The sequence below is a fragment of the Aegilops tauschii genome, chromosome 5 (genome assembly GCF_002575655.3).
Source record: "Aegilops tauschii subsp. strangulata cultivar AL8/78 chromosome 5, Aet v6.0, whole genome shotgun sequence".
Taxonomy (NCBI): Eukaryota; Viridiplantae; Streptophyta; class Magnoliopsida; order Poales; family Poaceae; genus Aegilops; species Aegilops tauschii.
Genome location: NC_053039.3, coordinates 468421582 through 468445055, shown reverse-complemented (window position 1 = coordinate 468445055; position 23474 = coordinate 468421582). Strand labels below are relative to the sequence as shown.

The following is a 23474-nucleotide window of genomic DNA, read 5'->3' as shown; positions in this document are numbered from 1 at the left end:
AGATTGACAACTATTGCAGCTGCCAAAGCGAGTGAGATTTGGTGCATTTGTTTCTCAAACAAAGGGGAAAGTTACCGCTTGTTCCTAACCCCTGCGCTTGGGTGTCCAACTTTTGTTGGCAATCTAGGTTATTTTCATAGATACCACCCCATGCCTCTTGAGAGCGACTATGAGAGTGTTCTTCGTAGCACAAAGTTGTGAGTTTGGAGGCCAAGCTCCTCCGTTAATTGAACCCCTTTTGTCGTGCTTCGTTTCTATTTGCTTCTATCCTTTTTCTTTTGTGCGTGATAGAGAGAGACTATATGTGTTACTCTCTTGGAGTGCGTGTGTCTCTTAGGCGGCCATGAGTCATCAATGAGCATTCAAGCTGTGAAGAATCAAGGGTTGTAGAAGGTCCGGTGACCGTCTTCCTCGTGGAGATTAACCCTAAGTGATTCCTTGTCCTATGTATCAATCCATGACGCAATCAGTGACTTCATGAACTCTTGTGGATGGCCTTATCGAGGCCTTGGGACTTTTGTCTCTAAACCTTCATTAACTGTGAGCCCTATGACACCGCTAAGGGACACACAACTTGTAGAGCGCCGCGGAGAACAAAAGAGAAACACCCTTGCCATTGTTGTCTTCGGCCACGCCTGCAACACTTTTGACGCTCGGGGGTGACCATCATTTTTTCTACCCACGCACCACAAACAACAACAAGCCAATTTAATATACAATGACGTGAAACTAATAATATACGTTGTCCAGGCAGTGTGCATCTATGTTGCGGCGAGCGACGAAAAAACGCGTCAAAATTTAAGTGCATTCCATATGCCCATTTAATACTCACCACATCTATATCGGCAAAAATAAGAGATCAATTTGTAGTTTATACAAAGAAAGACAAAATCGTGTGATTTGAGAGCCGGTGGGTCCGACTAAACTGCTACATCGTGCCAAGTTTTTGCATCGTGGTTGTCATTTTCACTTAAATAAAGTTATCTATTTTTAGCAAGAGCATAATTTCCACTATCATATAAACTAGAGTTGGTGGCGGGATGTGTTCACTCTCCTGTCACTCCACCCCAATCTCCCTCATCCATCTAGAACTCATAAGACCCCTCCAATTTTAGAAAAAAAAATCACATCTTGCAAAAGTGCTTTCATCACTTTTCTCAAAAAAGAAAATCTTTCATCACTATTTCAGTTACGCAATTGTACTGTTTGCTTGCTTGATTGGGTTTCTTCCATGTAGTGTTACATGCGCATTGGCTGTTGTATATTTATTGCTAACGCAATATAGTTGAATTACTTTTGTGTTTCCGCGGCAATACACATGTGTTACGCTAGTACTCACTTCGTTCCAAACCAAATGTCGCTGATTTAGTACAAAATCAGTAGAAATATGATTTTTAAACTTTTGAGGCCATGTGTAAACCTTTTCGAAAGAAGTTGCGCACCAGCCAGAATTTAATACTTGTAGGTGGATTATTACGTCAAAAAAGAAAGAGAGTACTCCTACTAGAATTTTCCCATCAGTCCTCTCCTCATAGTTTTTCCTTCCTCTTCTGACTTATCTCACATGCTCTGACCTCAGCTCCAATCTGAGACCCTAGTCCCTCGAGCCGTCGCCGTGCCGTAGCTGATAGCATCACCGGCCGACGCCCCCCACCCGCTCCCAACCCTCCCGCCTCTCACGCGCGCCGCCCCCATCGCCGTCCCCGCCGTATCCACTCCGTCTGCAGTCGACGGGTTTTGAGGTACGAGCTTCTAGCCATCCGGTGGTTGCTTAGAGCCAAGCTAATCACAAATCTTGGGAGCGGCGGCGCGCACCCGGCGCACCATCTAGATCCGCCCATGGCGACCTAGACCACACAAGTTTCCTGCCCTCTAGCTTGAAGATGCTCTGTCTACTTCCGTGTCTGCCTGCCAAAGCCCATTTGATAATTAACTGTGGCGTCGCTCCACAATCGTTCGAGGAAGAAATTGTTGGTGCTAACAAAATCCATTTTTCTGCCCATATGCCTGGATTAGCAACCAATCGGCCCTTGCTGGTAGCTAGCGGTATAGATGGTGTTCTATTACGCCTTTGTACTAGTGTATGCAGGATCCAAATCTTGTTTATGAATATATAACCGGTCTTGGCATTTAACACATCAGTGGGTGAATTATCTAGCGACTTCGCAGTTGGTGAATTATATAAGTAACACATCAGTGGGTGAATTATCTAGCGAATTTGCAGTGCAGGATGAAGCATTTGGTTTAACAGATTTTGGCACCATGAATATTCACCTATCGTTTTCTCGAATATTCACCTCTACAGCATCTAAATGTTACCAACTTACCATACACAGAAGTGGAAAATATTCTAACACTAGCAGATGCAGTTTCTATTTTTAGTGTTGCCGTTAGTTAAGTCTATCTAGTATGCTATGTAGAACATAGTTAAAAAAATGTGCTAGGCGTTAATTTTGCATTTTGCCACCGCCTTGCGCTTTTCTGACCAAGGCACACATTTATGCGCAGATTAAGCGCAATTAAGTGCTAGGCGTTTTGTTATCGCCTAGAGCCTAACGCACCTTCTTTAGCTATGATTTGGAATGTATCCAATTAACTTTGCTTATTTTGCTTGATTGCTTACATGTAATTGTTTTCTTAAATCGATTCTTAGGTGGACATGCATTTTGCAAATGTCAGGCTCTAATCAGATGGCTTCAGATGGTAAATTTGGAAAAGGTAATGTCCTTTTGGGTACTATTTTAATTCTTCTTCATTGCTTACGAAAATGGGTAACACCATATACCAATCTTATGGTATAGCACGCTGTATAGTTTAAAAAACCAAGGAGTGTTTATAGAAATTGAGCGATACATATTTAAGAATAACAGAAGCAGATTGTCCTATTCTGCTTTTGAGTTGTTAGTAAGGCATGAAGCTTGTTCGCTTTTCATACATGACCATGAGTTTACTTACTTGCGTCATATATCTGTACATCTCTTCTGCAAATGTGGTAGTGATGGCACTCTTGATAAATGCAAAGGCGAAGTCATGTTATGTTGCTTTAGCTTTGGTCTGCTGTAACTCTCAGGGCCTTTGTCTAGTATATATATTGCATTTTATTTTATCTGAGTATGCTAATCCTAGGAAAATTAATCTAGGTGAGCTCATGTGAAATTTGATAACCTTTTCAAGCATGATCATGTTTTTTAGCTTTGCTTGATGCCCTGGTAGTACTAGACTAGTAGTTAAGTTTATCTAAAAGACGATGCCAATCATGTACCCCTGTAACTCAGTTAAAGCCGCTTCGTCATCTGACATATATCTTGATCTGTGTAGTATGAAGGTCGGCATTTTAGTATGTGTAGTATATTTTGTTTTGATTAGATAAGTTCATGAGTGCCATATGCTTATAAGTTATAACAGTATCAACGATGATGACGTACTATTCCCCGCTTTTTGAATTCTTATGCAAGTTGGTGTTATCTATGCGAAATATTCATCATTATAACAGGGTCAAATATTCATCATTAACTAAGCAAGTTGGTGTTATCTGCGAAATATTGAATTTAGACCAACGTTATGACTTGTACAACAAAGCATGCCCACCTTTGCGCTCAACTGGTTGTGTTCAGAGGCTTCCATCCTTTACCAATTTTGGCCCTGAAGGACCAAAACTTCGTTTTTGGTTGCAAATAAAAGAAGTCTTGACTCTTGACACACCATGAGTTTCGGTGTATTTCAGGTCCTCGGGAGCTCACTGGGGCTGTTGATTTAATTAGCCGCTACAGGCTGCTGAACCATCACAGTTTCTTTTGTAAGAAACCATTGCCACTGGCTATCTCAGATACACATTATCTTCAGAATGTTGTGGGTGACACTGAAATCCGTAAAGGAGAAGGGATGGAGATAGATCAACTCATTCAGAATCCAGACCCGAGGGAGAAGAAGACTGCTTATATTAAACCCTTTGACATGGAAACACTAGGGCACGCATTTCAGTTGCGAGAAACAGCGCCAGTAGATCTGCCTTCGGTAGGATATCCCCGTTAGAACATTTTCTTCTTTTGCTACATCCACTCCTTGTTTCAACTCTCTTGCATTCACCAGGCTGAAAAAGGTACTCCGACTATATCGGGGAATTCAAAGGTTAAGTCCAGGGACAAAGTCAAGAAGCATAAAAAGCACAAGGCGAAAGACAAGGACAAGGAACAGAAGAAGCACAAACATCGCCATAAGGATCGGAGTAAAGACAAAGACAAAGACAAAGAGAAAGAGAAAGAGAAAGAAAAAGAGAAAGAAAAAGAGAAGGAGAAAGACAAAGACAAAGACAAAGAAAAGAAAAAAGAGAAGAGTGTGCATCATGATTTGGGAGGTGATAATTCCAAAAAACATCATGAGAAGGTAGTCCCATTTATTCAATGTGTTTTAAATAGCATGATTGACTCATATTTTGGCTATGCTCTAAATTTTAATGATTTTGTTGTATAGAAGAGGAAACATGAAGGAATGGAAAATTTGGGGGCTGGACGTAACCACAAAAAAAGTAAGGAAGCATTTACTCAGTATTTTATTATTGCCATGGCATGTTTCCTTCAATAATGCTTTTGTCCTTGTTACCATTCCTTGTTGATATATGACAGCACAAAAGCGCAAAATTCAATGAAATGGGCAATGGACTTTGTTTGGCGTAAGATGTGACATTCGTTTCCGTGTTAGTTCTCGTAATACGACTCCATGTTTTATGCTGTTAATGGGCGGCTCTGAAGGTTTTCTTGTCAATACCACTTCCGATGGAGGTATGTGTTCCTTGAACTTTTATCATCTGTTGTTGTTTGATTTCAGTTTGTGTCCTGGACCACTTGATATGCATAATGATGGATGCATGACTTGAGTATCTTGGCTTGCATTAAGATTCTATTTTTTCGTGTACATGTCTTTTGCTAGTGCAGAATGCCTTTTATATGGTTCCTTTTGCATTGTGTCTCGCGGCTTTGGAACCAAGGCCACATTTTCTCCGTCTCCTTTCAATATTTATATTCCCTGATTTGAGTTTGGTTTAATATGATTCTGCGTTGTTCTGAATCTAAAGTGGTATAGTTCTCATTACTGGAAATAGGAAGTTCTGTTAGAACTTCGGCCAATTTATTGTACTTGCTGTCAGCGCATAGTCGAGTTATTACATGTGCCAATTTATTGTAATTGTAGTGGTGATGATTACTCCCTCCGTTCCTAAATATAAGTATTTTTAGAGATTCCAATAAGGGACTGAGTGAATCTATACTCTAAAATATGTCTATATACATCCGTATGTAGTCCATAGTGGAATCTCTAAAGAGACTTATATTTAGGAACGGAGGGAGTACAACCTTGAGTTGGGTCAATATGCCGTACGCTATGCTGGGTGCTGGGAGGGATAGGTTGGTAATCTCTCATCAGTTGTAGATGACTGATTCAATATCTCAATGCTTAATTAAGCATCTACCAGTTCTAGTTTATGGCCAGTTTCCGCCTTCCAGTGAAACTCGGGGACAGCTTTAAGGGGTTCTGTTGTGCATGTCAGCATCTGGTATAATAATTCATATGTTATCAGTTATCACAAAAGGTGTAAAAACTGATCACAATTTGGATATGTGTACTATTGATTCTCATTATGACTGCATGCATGCAAGTATTAAACAGGTTGCTAGTATGAGAAAATATCATTAATTTTGCCTCGATTATTGTTGGTGGCCTTGTATAGATGCAAAATGTATATTCCATAGTGGCCTTGTATAAGTAAATGGAGGGAGTAGATGTTTTCTGAAGTCACCCAGCCTTTGTTTATTCCCCTTGGGGCAAAACTAGGGATTTTAGTGCTTAGATGACTTCATATATCTCACTAATTTGTACTGCAGCACATGGTGAGTATAGTGCAGTGCATGATGTATTCGGAAACAGAGATGATGACTTGTTTTGTGATTTTCAGTAGGCTAAAAATAATATCACATAACGTAGTTAGATTCCGCGTGTTGAATTGGAAATAAAACAATGGTGTTTACAAACTCTCAAACATTACGAAGTGGGTGACTCTAGGGTACTCTGACCCTTTCTTTATGCTTTCCAGTTTTTTTTCTGTAATATATACTCCCTCTGTCCCACAATATAAGACGTTTTTGCAGGCTGTCTTATATTGTGGGATGGAGGGAGCAAGTTCTAATGGCCATCTTTCAGCCTCTTCAAAAATTTATAGTACTGTGCCATTTTCGCCTTTCAAGCTTTGAAAAGAGAGTTTCAAACCCCATCACTATTCAAGATGCCGCGCAACAAATTTACTCATAAACACCGCTAATTTTCTTATACAGATTGCTCATTTACCGAGCAGGATCATGAGCTACTGTTAGCATGTACCATCTTCATAATAATAATCTAATGCATACTGTTTTCTTGGCACAGTGCAGTTACCACAGATGGAATATCCTTTTATCAAGATGCCCCGGTTACAAGGGACGTGGCTAATCAAATCACGATACGCCGTAAATCAATTCTGGGGGAACTTGAACTTGTCATGTGGAATTATTTGAATTTTTGTGTTAGTTTTGCGCCCATTAGCAATTCTTTAGTGTTGCCCTCCTATATGCCCTGTCCTGTAATCCAGACAGAAGAGAAGGGCTTACCGTCAAGCCGCATGATGATGTGACCGTGTACAACAGGAGACGTCACGTGTAGAAGAGAAAAATTAGCCGTACACATTCCATGATCCAGCAAATTCAATGGTGGTGATGAACCTTAAGAAGCCCGAGTAGTATGTTGTGTGTACCAATCATGTTTTTCTAATCAAACAATCCCGCTTTATTGCTCAGTTAAACAAGGTATGTCAGATTATAAAATTGAGTTGTTGCATTTATTTTTTGGTGGCCCAGTTATCATTGGTTGAAGTATACAAGTTGAACAAGACTTTATTTTGAGAAGGGTGAATGGGTAATTTACTACTCCCTCCGTCCCATGATATAAGATTGTTTTTAGATTGAAAAACGATCTTGGGACGGAGGGAGAAGAGATTAGAAAACGAACTTAAGGGTTTTCTTTCTAAAATGCAAGAATAGAGTGGCCGCATGCAGAGGCCGGGGGTCTACCTCCTTTCCAAAATAAAAAAAATGCAAGAATAGAGCGGTCATAACATACTGAATACTACCAGATTGCATGGTCGTTTGATTGTCCATGCACGGGCGGGCTTATCTGTTGTTGCAAATCCAAAATCCAAAATGTTGGTCACACGGGCGGGCTTCCGTGGGTGGAATTCTTGTACGGCAAATATTTTCATTCAGCGCTCAGCTGCCCCCTTCTTCAAAGCTAGCTCTACATGCACAAAAGCCTTGGCACTTGGCAACCTGCATCTGCATATACGTATCCCAACCAACCAGATGTGCACAAGTGGCTGGCTGAGCAAGCAATGCTCCAAGTCCCCAACGTATGAAGAAAAGAAATATATATGCTGATGACGCCCAGTGTTCTGAGCGGCAGTTTGCTGTCTGTCTCGGCGATTGGGCGTCCTCCGCTTGCAACCATACGTACGTACGTACATTCAGGTGTCGGCCGCGCCGTGCAACCATCTTCTCTGAAGGTATCCTTGTGAGTTCTGGCTCTGGGCTATACCAGGTTCTAGAGCGAGCGAGTGGATCGAATTGCATATGGCCAAGTTCATTCCATGTCTCGCAGCTGGGCTGAAGAAAGCACTTTGGACATTTGAATCAAGCAAGCTAAAGAAGTGGGTTAAAGGTTGTGTGGAAGAATTTGCCCGGATCACAAGTGCTCTTTTCTAATTCAACACGCGGATTGTAGAAGAGTGAAGAAGAGAAGCAGAAGAAGAGAAAGGTTTTATTTTTTCAGTCTGAAGAACGGAGAAGCTAAGCGGGCCAATAAGACCGTAAAGAAGCCCAAGCCCACTAAGAGTGTCGCCTCCTTCTGGCATGAGGCGTGAGCGTGACGTCTCCAGTCGTCGGCCCTGTGTCGATGGAACCTGTGCTGTGAATTTGTCTCCAAAATAAAATAAAAAACCTGAGCTGTGAATTCTAAACAGCTTACTGCTAGTATTCCTCCTCGAGACTGGATCTTAGGAACTCACTCGCCCTTGGGCCTTGGCCCGAAGGTAGAATGAGACGTCGATGATGACGCATGCAGGATCCTCCATTCCATGTGTCAACTTGTTTAGATGGAAGCTCTTACGAGGCATGCATGTACGTACACTAGTTGTTAAGTAGCAGAAAGAAACAGCTAGCTGTGTATACACCATCAACGCACTCGCAAGTCGCAAGTCAACTTGCACACACCGATCGAGCAGCCGCAGTTACGCAGAACGCACGCTCCTCACGTCGCCCGCCACATACGAACGAACGAAGGAGCCACGCACGACATGCATCTTCCTCTTCCTCCTCGGGGTCAGCCGGCCATGTGCCCATGCCATGCCATCAGCTGGCCACTCACCTCTCCTCTCCTCTCCTCTCCTCTCAACGCCCCAACCAATTAAAAAGAGCACGCTAGCTAAGCTAATCTAGCTACCACCCTAATGATAATTATAGCGGGGACAATCTGGCTTTAAGATTCACAAGATTCCTCTTTAAATTAGATAATATAATCTGTGCATCATGCATTGCATGGACACGGCAGCGCATCGGCACCCCTGCACGGCTTGTCGCCCTACCAAGGCAAGGCAGCGCGAATATTGGCGGCCCTGTCCCTCCCCTCCCCTCCGCCCATGCCATGCACGATCCATCCCAGCTTTGCTTGTCTTTGCGGAGATCCCTCCACGAAGCCACCGTTGATTAATCATCCGTTTTACGGACCGACGGATTAGTTTAACGCTGCCAGCATCGCCCAGCGCGTAGATGGCAGCCAGCCAAGACCGACCGATCGCATGTGATCTACTCCGTAGTATCCACCTGCAGCTAGCTAGCTGCCTAAACCCCTGCGGATCTTGTTATTATCTTAGCGTTTCGAAGTTACTGCGTGATGCGCGCCGTTTCTTTTACGGAGCCAAGCCTGTCGATCGGCATCTTCCACGAGATTTCAGCACCAAAGTCAATCGTCTGCGGAGATCGATCCACCGGAGAGGCAGGCAGACAGGACAGCGATGCACTGCACCGCTGCATGCAGCTCCAGGCATCAGGCTGCTGCTAGTTTACCTGTGCAAGCCAGGCATCATTGGACCCTTGTTCAGAAATCAAGGGGCTGGCTGGCGTCCTTTGATTTTCTCGCCTCACTACCTGTGCATTCAGATCATCAGCCTCAGAGTTTGGGTGAAATGGCGACAACCCTATGATCACCTCCATATGCCTCTTTCTCTGAAAGTTTTTTTAACAGATTGTCTCGGCAGGCATGTATAGCCAGTATTATAGGGTGCCTTTTTAAGTGAAAGTTTTTTTTAAAGTTATTTTTAACTGCTTGTCTGGGCATATAGGGTGTCTGAACAGCCGAGTCCCAAATTCGGGAACAGGACAGACAGCTACCTCCCGGTGTTGTATATATGAAAGTGAGTGAGTATACAATTCTTTGGGTAAACAACCTAGAACAGGAAGCTACCACACATGTGGTCCAATAAGGCTTGCTCCAAAAAAAGCAAAGAATTTTAAGGTTATTCATATGCATCCATGGCACTTCACTCCTTATATTTGTATTCAGAAACCGAGCCGCTGCTGCTGGTTCAATGGATCCATAACAGGAACAGAATGCAGGAGGGGACAGGCAGGGGTCCATTAGGAACATGGCAGTTAATTTGCGTAATCCTCCTGCCTCTTGAACCACTGGACCATGGGGCCCCATGCCGTGCGCCCACGAATAATCCTGTCATATTCCCTCACTAATCGGGTGTGCAGTGTGGCTACATGTCTGTGCTTTGGAGTGTGGATCATGCATGTGGACTTTCCCCTTTTCCAGCCCCCACACGTATTAACAAAATGCTAAACTTGTTTCCTTTCTACTAGGAAAAGCGGTCAAAAAAAGAAGTGGGAGATCCAAAGTTCAATATGCGCCACGAAATTGGATGACACCTACTAGTAGTAGTAGAACTGATTAACGACTTTGCAAAAGGGAGAAAGGGGTCGATAGTAGTGCTCTAAAAGAGAGATGTCTCCGGTGTTCATGCGTGTCGCGCCACCTATAGCTGCCAGTTCAGTACTACGTACTACTCTACTTAGGAGTAGTAGCTAGATCATATGAATCTCTCGTGTCTTTGGCATGAAGCAACTTCGTTTTGGGGAGAAAAGTGGAGTATGTATATCGTCTTGGGTCGTTGGCGTTGCTTTGGTTGGTGTGGCTGCGGTTGGCGTTTGGGCAGACAAACTGCAGTCATGGAGTGTACTGATGCTGTTTTAAAACGGTGCAGCCCTAAATGCTGTAGGGCTTTGGCTGTAGGGTAGGGCGTCGAGCTGGACTGCCTCTGCAGAGGTTGGCGGACTGATCACTGATCACATGATGATAAAATATCATCACTGCAGTACGTAGCCCCCTCGGGCTAAATACTCGTAGCTCTTATCCCTTCACCTCACTCATATTTTGTTTTCTTGAGTGGAGAACAGACAAGAGTTGTCAGCTCTGCCCGTATCTTGTTTCCACACTTCTAATTAGCGGTGCAAAGTTAGCCACCTTTGGGGATTCATGCACGCAAGTTGGCGCGCAGCAGATCTCGCAACTTGACGGGTGCAGTATATGAGATAGATGTGGTCAGTCACTCACGAGACAAGACTCACTGGGCACGGAATATGACTCGGTCGGTCAGCAGAACAAAACGGTGAGCTCAACGCGACGGCGACGGCACGGGCCGGGGGCCGCGCACTTGAGACGGGCGGGCGCATCCCTTTCGCGAGGAGCGCGAGATGCGTCCTGTCCCCGGCGCCGGCCGCGCGCGGCCAGCCATCGCGCTCGCCATCGGCGCACAGTCCGTGCGCGCGCGCGCATACGACGCCATGGAAGCGCACAGGCCACGGAGAGACACGGACATGTATTCATTCGTGCGCGCGCGTCGCCATGGACGCACAGAGACGAGAGGTGGACATATACGCTCATGCGTGCGCGCTTGCGCATCGCCACTCGCGTGCCGGGCTGGGCGGTCGACAGGCGGAACCGATGCCCTGTCCCGCTGCCGCGGCCTGCCCCGGCAGGCAGCGGTGGCCGCTGCGCGGCGCACAGCGCAGATCCTTTTATTCCCCCGCGCCCGCCCGCTCTCGATCGAGAAGAGAACCGGGCGGCAATGTTGCGGGATTCCTTCCGGCGGTGCGTGGGCGTCAAACTGTACGTATGGTCACTACGTTGGCCCGTTGCATGCATGGATGGGACGGACTAGGTGCCCCGACAGACAGCCCGCCCTGTTGATCGATCGATTCACTGATGTGATCTGTTTGGCCAGGAGCCGGGGCGGGGATACGATGCCTGCTGGATGGGCATATATCTCCTCGTCGATCGCGTGGCTGGTGCTGCGCCTTGCGTTATCTTGTTTGTAGCGTGCGTGTGTGTATGATCGCCTTTCGTTCAGAGTTGGCCTTGTTTGGATCCAATGTCTCTCTCTACTGTAGCACTGTTGAACTTCATGGATGCGTGGCCTGCCGTGCCGACAATTAGACGGTGAAGAAGGCGATGAGGGAGAGAGAAAGTTAATTACGGCATATTGCCTTGTCTCGAATTACGACTTTGTGCCCCTGAGAAAAGGGGAATTATTGCGACTAATGTGTGCCTCCAAAAAGAGGGAATTACGACTACTTTCTGTTCAACGCCCGGCTGCCCGGCTCAAGCATCCCTTTTTCTTCCGGTGGATTGAACAGGCCCCCTTTCAACGATGAATTCAGCCGTCAAATTGACCAACATGGAAGAACCAGTGCCGTTTTGTAAGATTTTTTTGACTTTTCTACTCTCTCCGCCCCATAATATAAGAGCGTTGTTTACACTAGTGTAGTGTCAAAAACGCTCTTATATTATGGAACGAAGGGAGTACTTTTTAGCTTGATTTTCTACTTACTATTACATCTAAACTAATATGAAGAGACATTTTAGATCATTAAAGAAGTAGTGATCTAAAACGTCTTATATTACTTTACAGAGGGAGTAGTACTTAACATCAACTTTGATTGGAGGAGTGCTAACATCTCTCTTTATGGTGCTTATGGAAAAATTCTTCACATTTGTTGGACAGAAATTTCAAACAAAATTTGTATTTTTTTGGTTGTTCAATTGGTAGTACTGTGTAAACTTTGACCCCCACCCCCTTGTGGGAACATTGGATTTTGTTGTTGTTGTTGTTGTTGCATGAAGAACATAATTTTGGTTTTAATTGTGAACTCTTTAAAATAAAATTATCGAAACTAAGTTGTACTCCATCCAAGTTTATAAGACCTTACTACTAATCAACTTGTTTTCAACCTTTCTTTTCACTATCATGTTTACAATAAAATATCAACATCTACACTGCAAAATCAATATGACTACATCTATCATGATTCATGAACCATGTTTTTATAATGTATTCTACTATGTATTGTATGTATTGATTTTTTAATAATTTGGGCCAAACTTAAACAAGTTTGACTAAAGATAGGATTAATATGCCTTATGAATCCAGATCGAGGGTGCAAACATGTGACAACCAATTGCAGCAACCCAACTACTCTATCACCCCAACAAATATGTATTTTGTGAAGTAACCAAAATGCACAATATGTATCATAATTCAATGGCTAAAATTTCAATTAGTGCAGTTTTTTTTTTGCAATATTCCCCTCACATCCCACCCCAGTGATTTTGTTGTCTATTGTAAGCACCCGCTAGCATGTATGCTCGGTTGCCCTCTATCACTAACTGCCGGAGTGATTTTTGGTAGATCCACGGATAGGGTGTATTGGCTAGACGAGTAGATCGAAGGGGAAACATGAGACGGTTTACCCAGGTTCAGCCCCTCGGGATCGAGGTAAGACCCTACTTTCTGGTCTGTTATAGTGATTGATGTATAGGGGGTGTATAATGATGATTGAGGGATTGAGAGTAATCTCTAGGTTCTCCTCTCTATCGACTAGCCAGACCCAACTTATATGGGATACCGGGGTTTAGGTTTTACAGGATCCTAGCCGGTTAGGGTTGCGGAGGAGTCCTCCTGGACGTCGGCTTCCTTGTCGTGTACTCCAAGTCCATCGGGTCCTTCTCTGTATTGGGCCCACATGCCGGGACATGACCCAGGGCATAAGCTGGCCTAGGGGGCATGGGCCGTCCTACTCAAGCCGGCTTCCGGTATGACGAGGCCATTTTCGTGGTTATATTACATGTTCTATTTTCTTTGTGTTCCAAAATAGTTTTATAGTAAAAATACAAACATCTACAACACCAAATTATTGTCATTAGATTTGTTATAAATTATAGTTTTGTACTATATGTATTTGATATTGTAGATCATAACAGATTTTTTTATAGGCACAGTCAGATTTAAAAACTTCAACCTAAGATAATTTTAGAACTCGAGTAACTTATAACAGATCGCGCACGTCCAACTACCTCTTTCCCTAACCCTAGCCCCCACCAAGTCTCTTCCACGCAGTTGTCTCGGCCCCCTCCTCTCTCCCATCCGCGGTTCGTCGGCAGCGAATCGATGTATTTTTTTACTGGTCATTTTATGTTTTGTTGTTTTTCCATTGTACCGTCTATTGTTTTTTTATACTATTGAGTTCTAGGATGCCCTTTGAGTGTCTTTCGTTTTTTAAAAGAAATTAGAAGTTACTCTCTCTGTTTGTGTGTAAGGCTGTTGCTTAGACTAATGACCTCGAGAGGGACATGCAGTGCAAAGTGTGTTCCGCGTCTCTCTGAGAGTCGATCCAACATTGGCCTCGGCGAATAGCGAGGCTTGCACCGGAAAAAGCCGTCGCTTTCTCGCCGGACGGCTTTGATTGCATTGCCATCCGCGGCAACCCACAGCAGTGAGAGGCGGTTGCCGCTTGGTGAGGGTTCGTTAGTGTGGCCATACGTACATATATACTTTCGCTTTAAGTAAAGAGCAAGGAGAAGGACCATTGCCTCGAACCAAGCCGTTTTGATCCCCCCCTGCAGCAAAAAAGATGAAAGCGCTAGCTGATGTATTCAGTCTGAAGCCAAGATGGCTAATCACTTTGATTTGACTACGCAAGTCGTTCCGTTTTAGTTGCGACAGTTGTGGAGTAAAAGGGACTCCTGTGAGAACTTTGTCGTGAACAGTGACTTTGTACACCATGTCTCAGCCGAGTGATATAACATGTTAGAAAGAAAAAAGACAAATTGAAAAGAAATTTTTGCACAGATCTTAATGTAAGATTTGAGGAGTATAACGTTGACTGAGAACCAAGCCTTAGTCGACTCAGACTTAGCAAGCCTGTTTCAAGATAAGATGGAAATAAATCTCAAGCTAGGCACTTGCTCCCTCCGTAAACAAACAGGCACAGTAACTAAACGTAAGTCGCCTAGAAATAGAATTTGGGTTAGTCGATTTTCATAGGAAGGAGGCAGCCTCGACTCGCCGAAGAAGCTACCCCATGATCTATCTTATGTGTGTTGGGGGGTGGGGGTGCAGTTCGCTGAAAAATGGACTATGCCTGGAGTAAGAGGGACGGCGGCGGGGGCACGACGATGGGCAACGGTTGAGGGGAGGGCGAGGCAGGGATGGTAACGCCGCCAACCGCGGGCGGAGGCAGCAGGCGATTAGGCTGGCACTAGATCAGGCAGTTCGAGGTTTGAAGAAGATGAACAATAACTATTTTGCGACCCAAATTTGATTTTCAGGCGACTATTTAGAGTACTGTATACTACAATATATGTTGGAGTGAAAATTGGGTGAATTTCAAGCAAAAATATGACCAGGCAGGCAGTAATTAAAACTAGTGAGCACGACGAACCTTCGGTGTTTAGGATACCAAGCGTGAGTGTGTCATGCAACGTGGCAAGGCCACGTGGCCAACCATCGTAAACCTGGCCTCTCCATGCTGCTCAGCTAGGGCTCACTCTCGTTCGCCTATAAAACCACCTGCAACCACCTTCTCCGAACGCGCAAACCTCCATTAGAAAAACCAAAACCTCAGAGATCTCATCCATCCAGCCAGCCAGCCAGCCAGCGCGAGCAGCCGCGCGCGCGCTATATAATGGCTGCTCCCACCGCAGCGTCTTCGTCGACACCACCCAAACCTCCCAACGCCGCCATGCTGCAGCCCGAGTCGCACCTCCCCGACATGGCCGACGCCGCGCCGGCGCCCAACTCCAGCTCCAGCGTCAGCTCCGCGAGCAGCAGCAGCACGGCTGGCCGCTCGTCCGCCTTCTCCGTCGACTCGGCCGCCGCCACGCCCACCTCGTCCCCGCCGCGCCCTCACCGCGCGGGCGACGTCGCGTGGGCGCCCATCCGTGCCGCCCTGGCGCCGGTCGGCCCGCGGGACTTCACCCTCGTCCGCCGCGTCGGCGCGGGCGACATCGGCACCGTCTACCTCTGCCGCCTCGAGGCCGAGGGCGACCAGTCCTGCGCCTACGCCATGAAGGTGGTGGACCGCCGCGCGCTCGCCAAGAAGGGCAAGCTCGGCCGCGCTGCCGCCGAGAAGCGGGTCCTGCGCCGGCTCGACCACCCGTTCCTGCCCACCATGTTCGCCGACTTCGACGCCGGGACGGACTACTCCTGCATCGTCATGGAGTTCTGCCCCGGCGGGGACCTCCACTCCCTCCGCCACCGCATGCCCGGCCGCCGCTTCCCGCTCGCCTCCGCCCGGTTCTACGCCGCCGAGGTGCTCCTCGCGCTGGAGTACCTGCACATGATGGGCATCGTGTACCGGGACCTCAAGCCGGAGAACGTGCTCATCCGCGGCGACGGCCACATCATGCTCACCGACTTCGACCTGTCGCTCGAGTCCACGGCGTCGCCGGCGCTCGAGGAGGCATGCAACTTGACAGGCGAGGACGACGACGGCGCGAGGCCGATCCCGGCCTGCTTCCCCGAGGTGCACCTCCTCCGGCTGATGAAGTGGAGGCGGCGCGCGGCGCCGCGGCCGTGGCCGCGGTTCGTGGCGGAGCCGGTGGACGCGCGGTCGAGCTCGTTCGTGGGGACGCACGAGTACGTGGCGCCGGAGGTGGCGAGCGGCGGCGGGCACGGCGCGTCGGTGGACTGGTGGGCGTACGGCGTGTTCCTGTACGAGCTGCTGTACGGGCGGACCCCGTTCGTGGGCGCCACCAACGAGGCCACGCTCCGCAACATCGTGCGCGCCCCGCTGGAGTGCCCGCCGCTCGGCGCCGGGACGCCGCACGCGGAGGCGGCCGCGGCGCGGGACCTGATCGCGCGGCTCCTGGACAAGGACCCGCGGGCGCGGCTGGGGTCGCGGCGCGGCGCCGCGGACGTGAAGGCGCACCCGTTCTTCAAGGGCCTCAACTTCGCGCTGCTTCGGTCGTCGTCCCCGCCCGTCGTGCCGCCGCCGGCCGCGCTGCACCAGCAGCGCGGCAAGGCGTCGCCGGACGTGCACCAGCTGTTCGAGCAGTTCTGAGTCGTCGCTCGCCGGAGCAGTAATTAATCCTTGGGCCGGCGCTCAAGCATCATTTTTCTGTTGCGCGCGCGTCATCGAGGCGCGAATTAACCAGCTAGCCAGCTAGTAGAATCCTGTTGACTAATTACCCCACCGCTGTACAAGTACACGTAGTACTACTCCTGTTAATCAGTAGCAATACTGTATTGATTAATTTAATTACGTATCCAGCTCTTAACTGATTAGCTTTGCTTAAGTATATATACATGTCGGCATGGCCGGTCGATCAAACCACCTGATGACTGATCTGATCCAGCTCTTAACTTGCTTAGCTAGCACACGATGTATGAAATTGCATCGAGGGTCGCGTCATTAGCTGGTGCTGAACGCGTCTCATCGATCGGCCGGTAAACAAGTGGGGCTTCTGAGGAGTTGTAAATTTAAAATGAAATTTGAATTAGTACGTATTTCTTAAGGGTCCAGAGGTACTGCGTGCGTGTTGGTACACACTGGCACTGATGATGGCTAACGTACGATCTCAGTTGAGCTGTCACTAGGATGGAGGCGGCGGCCTGTCTTCGGGTTGCCCATGGCCATCATCTCAGGACGTTTTGTATAGTTGCATCCGTTGGTAAGTTGCAAACGTAGCCAGGTGGGAAGACACCCAACCACCCAACACAAGCTCACCCACAACTAGAGGTGGACAAAAGGCTGGTATAGGGTTACACGTTAGTCCATTGAAAAAAAAAATAGGTTTGTTTTTTTTTTTTTTTTTTTTGCACTTTCGGGACTACAAGGAATGGTCAGATGGTCTTCTTCTGTCTTCCGCCTAACACTGTTCATGATCTTCCTCAAACCGCCCACGGCCGTCGGCCGAACCGTTTGCTTCCGTTGCCCGCGGACGGTGGCGCTCCCGCGACTGCCTCGCTGCCCTGCCCTCCCCTGAACCCCCCACCCATCGTCGGGCTTGCCCCCCCCCCCCCCCCCCCCCAGCATCGCTCTATACTGGCGAACTGTTCAAATTCCCCGGCGAACCTGCACACCCCCAAACCGAACTGTCAACCTTTGGACTCGCCTTGTCGGTTGTCGCCCGTTGCGGCCCGTTCCTGGCCGAGACCTTGTCGGCGTCCTTGGGCCTCGTTTCACTCGCCTCGGCACCGTTGTCGGCGGCTTCGGTGCTTCGGGCGGCTGCTGCTTCCCCCCCAAACTAATTGACTAACCCAAATGGCCAAATATCAAATTCAGGTGACTGACATCCAGCTAAACTATTTTTGGTTAGACACTTTTGGATGAACCGGTGATCGATGAATTTACCGCATGACCCTACTAGCACAATTTAACTTGAAAGAAGTTAGTACTAAGTTGTTGCAATGCCCGACTTAGTTCACCGCTTCAAAATTGGGGTGGAATATATTTCTTCTTTGAGAAAATACAAACCATTATTAGTTTGAAATAACAGTTACATCGTCTATAAGGAGAGGTACAATTTGCTCAAAGGCTCCTCAAACAATTCATTTATCAAAGAAATTCAGCCAATCTAGCAAGCTCCTGAGCAACCTTATTGGCTTACAATGCTTAAAACTAGCGAGAGAAAAACCACAACAATATAATAAAAATCATCAACAACAATCGCCGCCACTCGCTGGCGATCGAGCATATATGATGACTCTGCTTGAGTTGTTCTTATGATTTTGTTGTGCAATTTTTTTGTCTATCACGTAAAAAGATCAAACTAAATTTGACTTACACGAAAAAAATGAAAAGGAGAAATTCTGTTGTGAATAATAGCATCACTAGTGAACATTTCTTTGGCTACAATTTCTAACCAAATTCATCCTTTCCATTTGCCCAACATGTCTAGAACATGCGAAGTGAGCCCAACTCAGATGGTTAGGTTCTTTGTGGTTGAACTAGCCCATAAAGGTTTAAGTCCTAGTATTGGCATTGATGCTCGTATTTTTTTGAATTTATTTTAGTTTTCTTATAGAGAGGAGGCGTTCTCGTCGACTAGTTGTCTGTGATGACTTCGTTAGTCTTAAAATGATGTGCCGGCAAAAAACATGTACAGAGCATGCATGTGTCCATTTTTATTCTCTTTTCAGGGAAATAAATAAAAAGAAGAGACAATTCTATTCACTCGGAAAGGGACATGCGGTGTGTGGTATCTTTCCATGTCCAGAACATCCATCCCTCTACGCACATGGCACTCCATAGATCTTTCCTCGCTGTAACGTGTGGGCATTGGGACTTGTATATACGTACATAGCTAGCACCACTCATGTTAGCTGTATTGTAGTACGACATGCGACTACACATGTTACACCGTACCGATCATGCGTGGTCGACGGACGGACGGACGCCCTGTAGATCTATCATCATCGATCCGACGACGTTGACGCGATCGCCATGCAAAAGGCCATCAACGCCGGGAGCCCCACGGGCACGGGGAATAACATGGGGGATGGCCCACGTGCTTGGCGCCAGCGCCGGTAGAGACGAGCGGAGATGAGTGGCCGGCCGGAGAAGAGGACCGGCGCGCGGTCGACAGGAAAGGTCGTGTGTCGTCTCGTCCCGGCCCATGCACGCACGCAGATGCCGCCGATGCATGGCCCTGTGGCCTGCATCCGCGTCGTGCACATGTATATGTAGTGGTCACCCCTCCCCTATGGCTATGGCTCGCAGGTGACAGCCAGCTGAGCTTTTGTACGTACGCGCGCGGGAGGAGCAGCCGGCCACGGCCACTCATGGCGCGCGCGGCGCACCGGCCGGCAGCTTTTCGCCGCTGGTGGTCGCGGCCACGTTGCCGTGCCCCCTCCCCGGCTTGCCGGGAGGTGAGACACCGCCATCTCCCCCACCCCGCTTGCATGCGCCGTGTCCGGCCCTGCCTCTGCCGCTCCCGTCTTATCGGCCCGACGTACGGCCGCTTCTTCGATATGCTCCGTGTCGTGCCGTGACAGACGTGCGTGCGCTGTGGCGCCGCGCCGCCTGGTCCTCCCCGCGCGCTCACGGGGTGTGTGGGTGGGCCTGTACATATACCATCTGTCATGTTGCCATGTTGGTGTGCAGCTTAATTAACCATCAATGTCTGTAAAATCGACCAGACTACGTAGCAGTTTGAAATTTTGAAAGCACGTACATATTTCATGGAACACTGTTACTAGTAGTAACAAAAAGATCGGGAGAGGATAAAAAGCGAAAAGCGTCAGTGCAAGCATGGAGTTCGGTCTGACGGCGGATGGAGCTTCAGCCTTATCCACTAACGTAAATGATGGCGAACAACAGTAACAATCGTGCATCCATCAGCGCTGGTTCGTTCGTTCGCCAATTCATGGTTAAATTATGCTACACTAGCGGATCAGCATTCAAGATCTCGATGATTAGCACAGGCTCGCATGCAGCTTTACCCCACGGACACACACAACAAAAAAAGCTGCAGAGTTCATCATTAGCCGGCGTGGCCGCTGGCTGAATTCGCCGAACCCGAGGACCGATCTGATCTACATCTAACCGTTCCCTCTCATCATCTCCTGCCTTTACAGGCAATAGATTGCGATGTTACGCGAAACATTGTTAGTTTGTTCGCCATGGCAGCTTGGTAGGCACACGCACCATGAATGTCTCGCTGCTCAACGGTTCTGTGTAGGATAGCGGAAGAGGAGAGAAAGCTGGGCAATTCTGTTGATTCTGGTCGCTAGCTTAGCTTGCTGCTAGTAGTGGGTGGCTGCCATGGAGGTTGGCATGCGGGCTGGGGTAGCTGGAGCTACATACAACGGCGTGTATACGCTGCAGAAGCTATACGGGTTTGATTGATAGTAGTACTAGCTTGTGCCCTTCCCAAAGTGTTTTCGATTTTCTAGCCGTGAGGATTGATGAACGTTCTAGAATCGTCTCCAGCGTTTTGCACTCTCCTTGGCTCAATGGCTCATGCCCTATTCTTTTCCACCGTTGTTTTCGGTCCAGTGGATTTTGTGTGTAGAAGATGCCTACAAAAACGCCTTATATTTTGAGACGGAGGTAGTATGAGGGTATGACAGGGACGGTTCTAAATGTAAATTCTTTCTCCCTTCAGATTTGTAAGGCTCACGAGTATATAGTCATTTCACATGAGCCCCGGATGAGATCGAGAAGCAGTGTACGTACATGATAGTATGTATGCGTTTCATGCAAGAAGTTCGTCGCTAGAATGTGTTTTCTTCGTGCCCTTTATTTGGAATCTGATAAGTACCCAACGTTCGGTACGAGGACATGGCAATTTCGAACGTTTTCGACGGCAAGTTTAGTGACGTGAGAGGATAGCAACTTTCGTGCTTCAGTTCATTTTTTGGCGAAAAATTACCGTGCTTGCCCCTAACTTGTCATCCTCCCATCAACTAAAATTGCCATGAAAAACGTTCAGATTGCTATGCCTAAAATCCGAACCTTCGGTACTTATCATTTTCGTTTTATTTTGGAAATAGTCTGCATATGGTTTCGCTGTTACATGTACACTATAACCATTGAGTTTGTAGTGCCAAATGGAGGCACATCCCGAGCACGAGGAGACTCGTGTGCTGGTGGTCCCGTGCACTTAGCAGACCATTGGGTTTGTAGATCGAGTTTTGAGCTGATTCTTTTTGGAGTTGTAGATATACATCGTAGGTATGCAATCAAATAATTTCAGAATTTTCCGCATTGTCTAAATATGGTTTTTTGGATTGATCCAACGATTTCACCAACAAGTAATACTCCCTCCATTTTATAATGTAGTGTATATAGATTTTTTGAAAAGTCAAACCTCACAAATTTTGACCAAGCTTATGGAGAAAAATAATAATAAAGTAGAGTATATACTACCACATGATAGTACATGAGAAATGGGTGTAACTACACCCGGTAGTAGGATGCATTTTCCCGTATTGTAAATATACATAGTTTTATCTGTAAGTCTAGTCAATATTTGCAAAGCTTGACTTATCAAAAAATCTATAAGCACTACATTATGGAATGGAGGGAGTAATGATCAATTCATGTGGGTTCTCCGGGTTGAACTCCCCTCTACGTTTCTTATTTGTAGCACGTTGTGACAAGTTGTTGATAAAATGGACAAGGAGCCAGTGAAGAAACGTGGGCTGGGCCGGCCCATTTACCTCATTTAGTTATCAATCCGGTTTTGGGAATCTTCTGAGAGGTTCTGGTCAGTTTTTCTGGTTTTCTTTTTTTTTACAGTTTTTATTTTTTATTTTAAAAATTCAAGAAAGTCTAAATGTTTGGAAATTTTGGAAAAACGTCTGTGTTTCTAGAAGGAAATTTTATTTTTTCTTAAATAAATATGAAATTTAAAAAATGTTCAAATTTTCAAAATAAACAAACTTTGTTTTTTAGAAAATCAACATAAAAAGTAAAAAAACCTAGAGGAAAATAGAAAAAGAACTACGCGGGGCAGCCCAACTAAGCGCACACCTGCGCAATTGGTCGCCAGTTTGACATAATAAGCGTCACACAGGGGCTCCCCTTCCCTCCCAGGCCATTGACAGAGTAGTCTGCTTGTGATATCTGTGTACATGCATCAATAGAAAGACTGGGAATCTTCAACCCCAGGCCGAGTTCATTTTTTAACGAGTCTACAGTTCGGCAGTCCAGCACGACCCAATCTAACGTCTGGGAAGTATCACGAATCCGTCGTCCTCGAATCCAAAACTTTAGTTCTAGACTAGCGGCTCTCATCATCTCGTTTTCTCTCTCGCCATGGCTCCTTCTTGGCCAATAGCCATGCATCAATTGCACATTCAAACTATTTACTGCCAGCATTACCTCGGCTTTGAGGACCATGTTCTTCCTTCCTTTGTGTGTCTACTACATAAACCACTCTATGGTTTGAAACAGGGCCCTCACACGTGGTTTTAGTGCTTTCACACTTTCATCACAACCATTGGCTTTGTTCCATCATGTTGTAACACTTCTTTGTTTATCTAAAAATCCTCAAGTCACACCGCGTACCTTCTCCTATGCGCATTTGATATAATTCTCATCACCCAGTCCTCATCCTTCCCCCAATTTGTCACCTCCACTGTTGGTCAGGAGTTCTCCATGATGGATCTAGGCAATGTCTTGAACTTTCTCAGTATTGCCATCACCTGGAGCACTTCAAGCATGGTCCTCTCTCAGTGTCAATACACCCTCAAGCTTCTTCGGCGTGTCGGCATGAGCGACTACTATCTAGTCCATATGCCCATCAACTCTGGCTCAACTTTCTTCCACGGACTTGATGAGGAAGAGGTTACCAACAACGGGCTTGGTGTGGCTGGTTGGCTCGATTTTCATATCAGCGTGCAGTTGGCAAGCAATGCTAGGGAGAAGGCTCCTGGAGGTTGCCCGAGCAGAGGCGGGGTGAGGAGATGGTGAGGGAGGGATAGATCTGGGACGGATCTGGCCGCGGGGCTCGGCTAGTGGGTTTGCGGATGCGTGGTGTGTGTGTGGCTTGGGAGGTTGATCCATGCGGAGGTGTTGTCTTCGGTCATGACCAGAGCAAGCAATAACAACACATTCTAGCAATGTTTCCTTCTTGTTGGCATCATGAAGGTGGTACTCAAAACCCTAGATCCGTGTGATTGGATGATGGCGGCGCTAATGGCATTGTTTCCCCCCTTGAGGGCATCGTCTTTGGAGTTGGGCATTCGCAAGCGGGACCGGTGAAAGATGGTGGTGTTGGCGTCGGGGCTTATGTGGCAAGGACGACAATGAGTGACGTCGGGGTTGCGACAATGGTTATGGTAGTAGGTTCTTCTTCGACATGTCCATGAGATTTCCTTAGATTGTTTGTTTTCACGAAGTCTGAGCTCTGGCGGCGGGGTCCTGATGCGACGATGACGGATAACAGGTTGTCTATTCGATAATCTTTGGTGGCACTAGCCTTTCATAGTTCTTGTTCTTAGCCCTCCATGGGAATTGGAGTTGCGATGTCCTCATCGCAGGTGGCTGAGTGCTGGACATGAATCTTCAGGTGACTTCGCATGCCTCTCTTGAAGGAAATATGCCGTAGAG

General features: G+C 46.9%; 2 protein-coding genes across 3 annotated transcripts; both read left to right on the top strand.

The window, feature by feature from the left end:
- The first annotated feature begins 1500 nt into the window (after positions 1-1500).
- On the top strand, positions 1501-6865 carry LOC109738104 (uncharacterized). 2 transcript variants are annotated; one of them, XM_020297198.3, is made up of 7 exons: positions 1501-1742; positions 2654-2718; positions 3725-4014; positions 4090-4383; positions 4471-4525; positions 4623-4778; positions 6420-6865. In XM_020297198.3, exons 2-6 carry the CDS (start codon positions 2673-2675, stop codon positions 4643-4645), a joined length of 708 nt encoding a protein of 235 aa, XP_020152787.1. In that variant the 5' UTR covers positions 1501-1742; positions 2654-2672; the 3' UTR covers positions 4646-4778; positions 6420-6865. The 2 variants fall into 2 exon arrangements, with proteins under 2 accessions (XP_020152787.1, XP_020152788.1); XM_020297199.4 differs by having other exon boundaries at positions 6415-6865.
- An 8136-nt stretch (positions 6866-15001) lies between these two features.
- Positions 15002-16696, top strand: LOC109738103 (protein kinase PINOID). The gene has a single exon (XM_020297197.3). It carries the CDS (start codon positions 15099-15101, stop codon positions 16473-16475), a length of 1377 nt encoding a protein of 458 aa, XP_020152786.1. The 5' UTR covers positions 15002-15098; the 3' UTR covers positions 16476-16696.
- Positions 16697-23474: the final 6778 nt, after the last annotated feature.

Excerpts from the sequence above, each read along its gene's own strand:
- LOC109738104 (XM_020297198.3), top strand. The coding sequence starts at position 2,673 with ATGTCAGGCTCTAATCAGATGGCTTCAGATGGTAAATTTGGAAAAG. Across the intron at positions 4,384-4,470 it reads CCAAAAAACATCATGAGAAG|AAGAGGAAACATGAAGGAAT; the intron begins GTAGTCCCATTT and ends TTTGTTGTATAG. Across the intron at positions 4,526-4,622 it reads TGGACGTAACCACAAAAAAA|CACAAAAGCGCAAAATTCAA; the intron begins GTAAGGAAGCAT and ends GATATATGACAG.
- LOC109738103 (XM_020297197.3), top strand. The coding sequence starts at position 15,099 with ATGGCTGCTCCCACCGCAGCGTCTTCGTCGACACCACCCAAACCTCCC.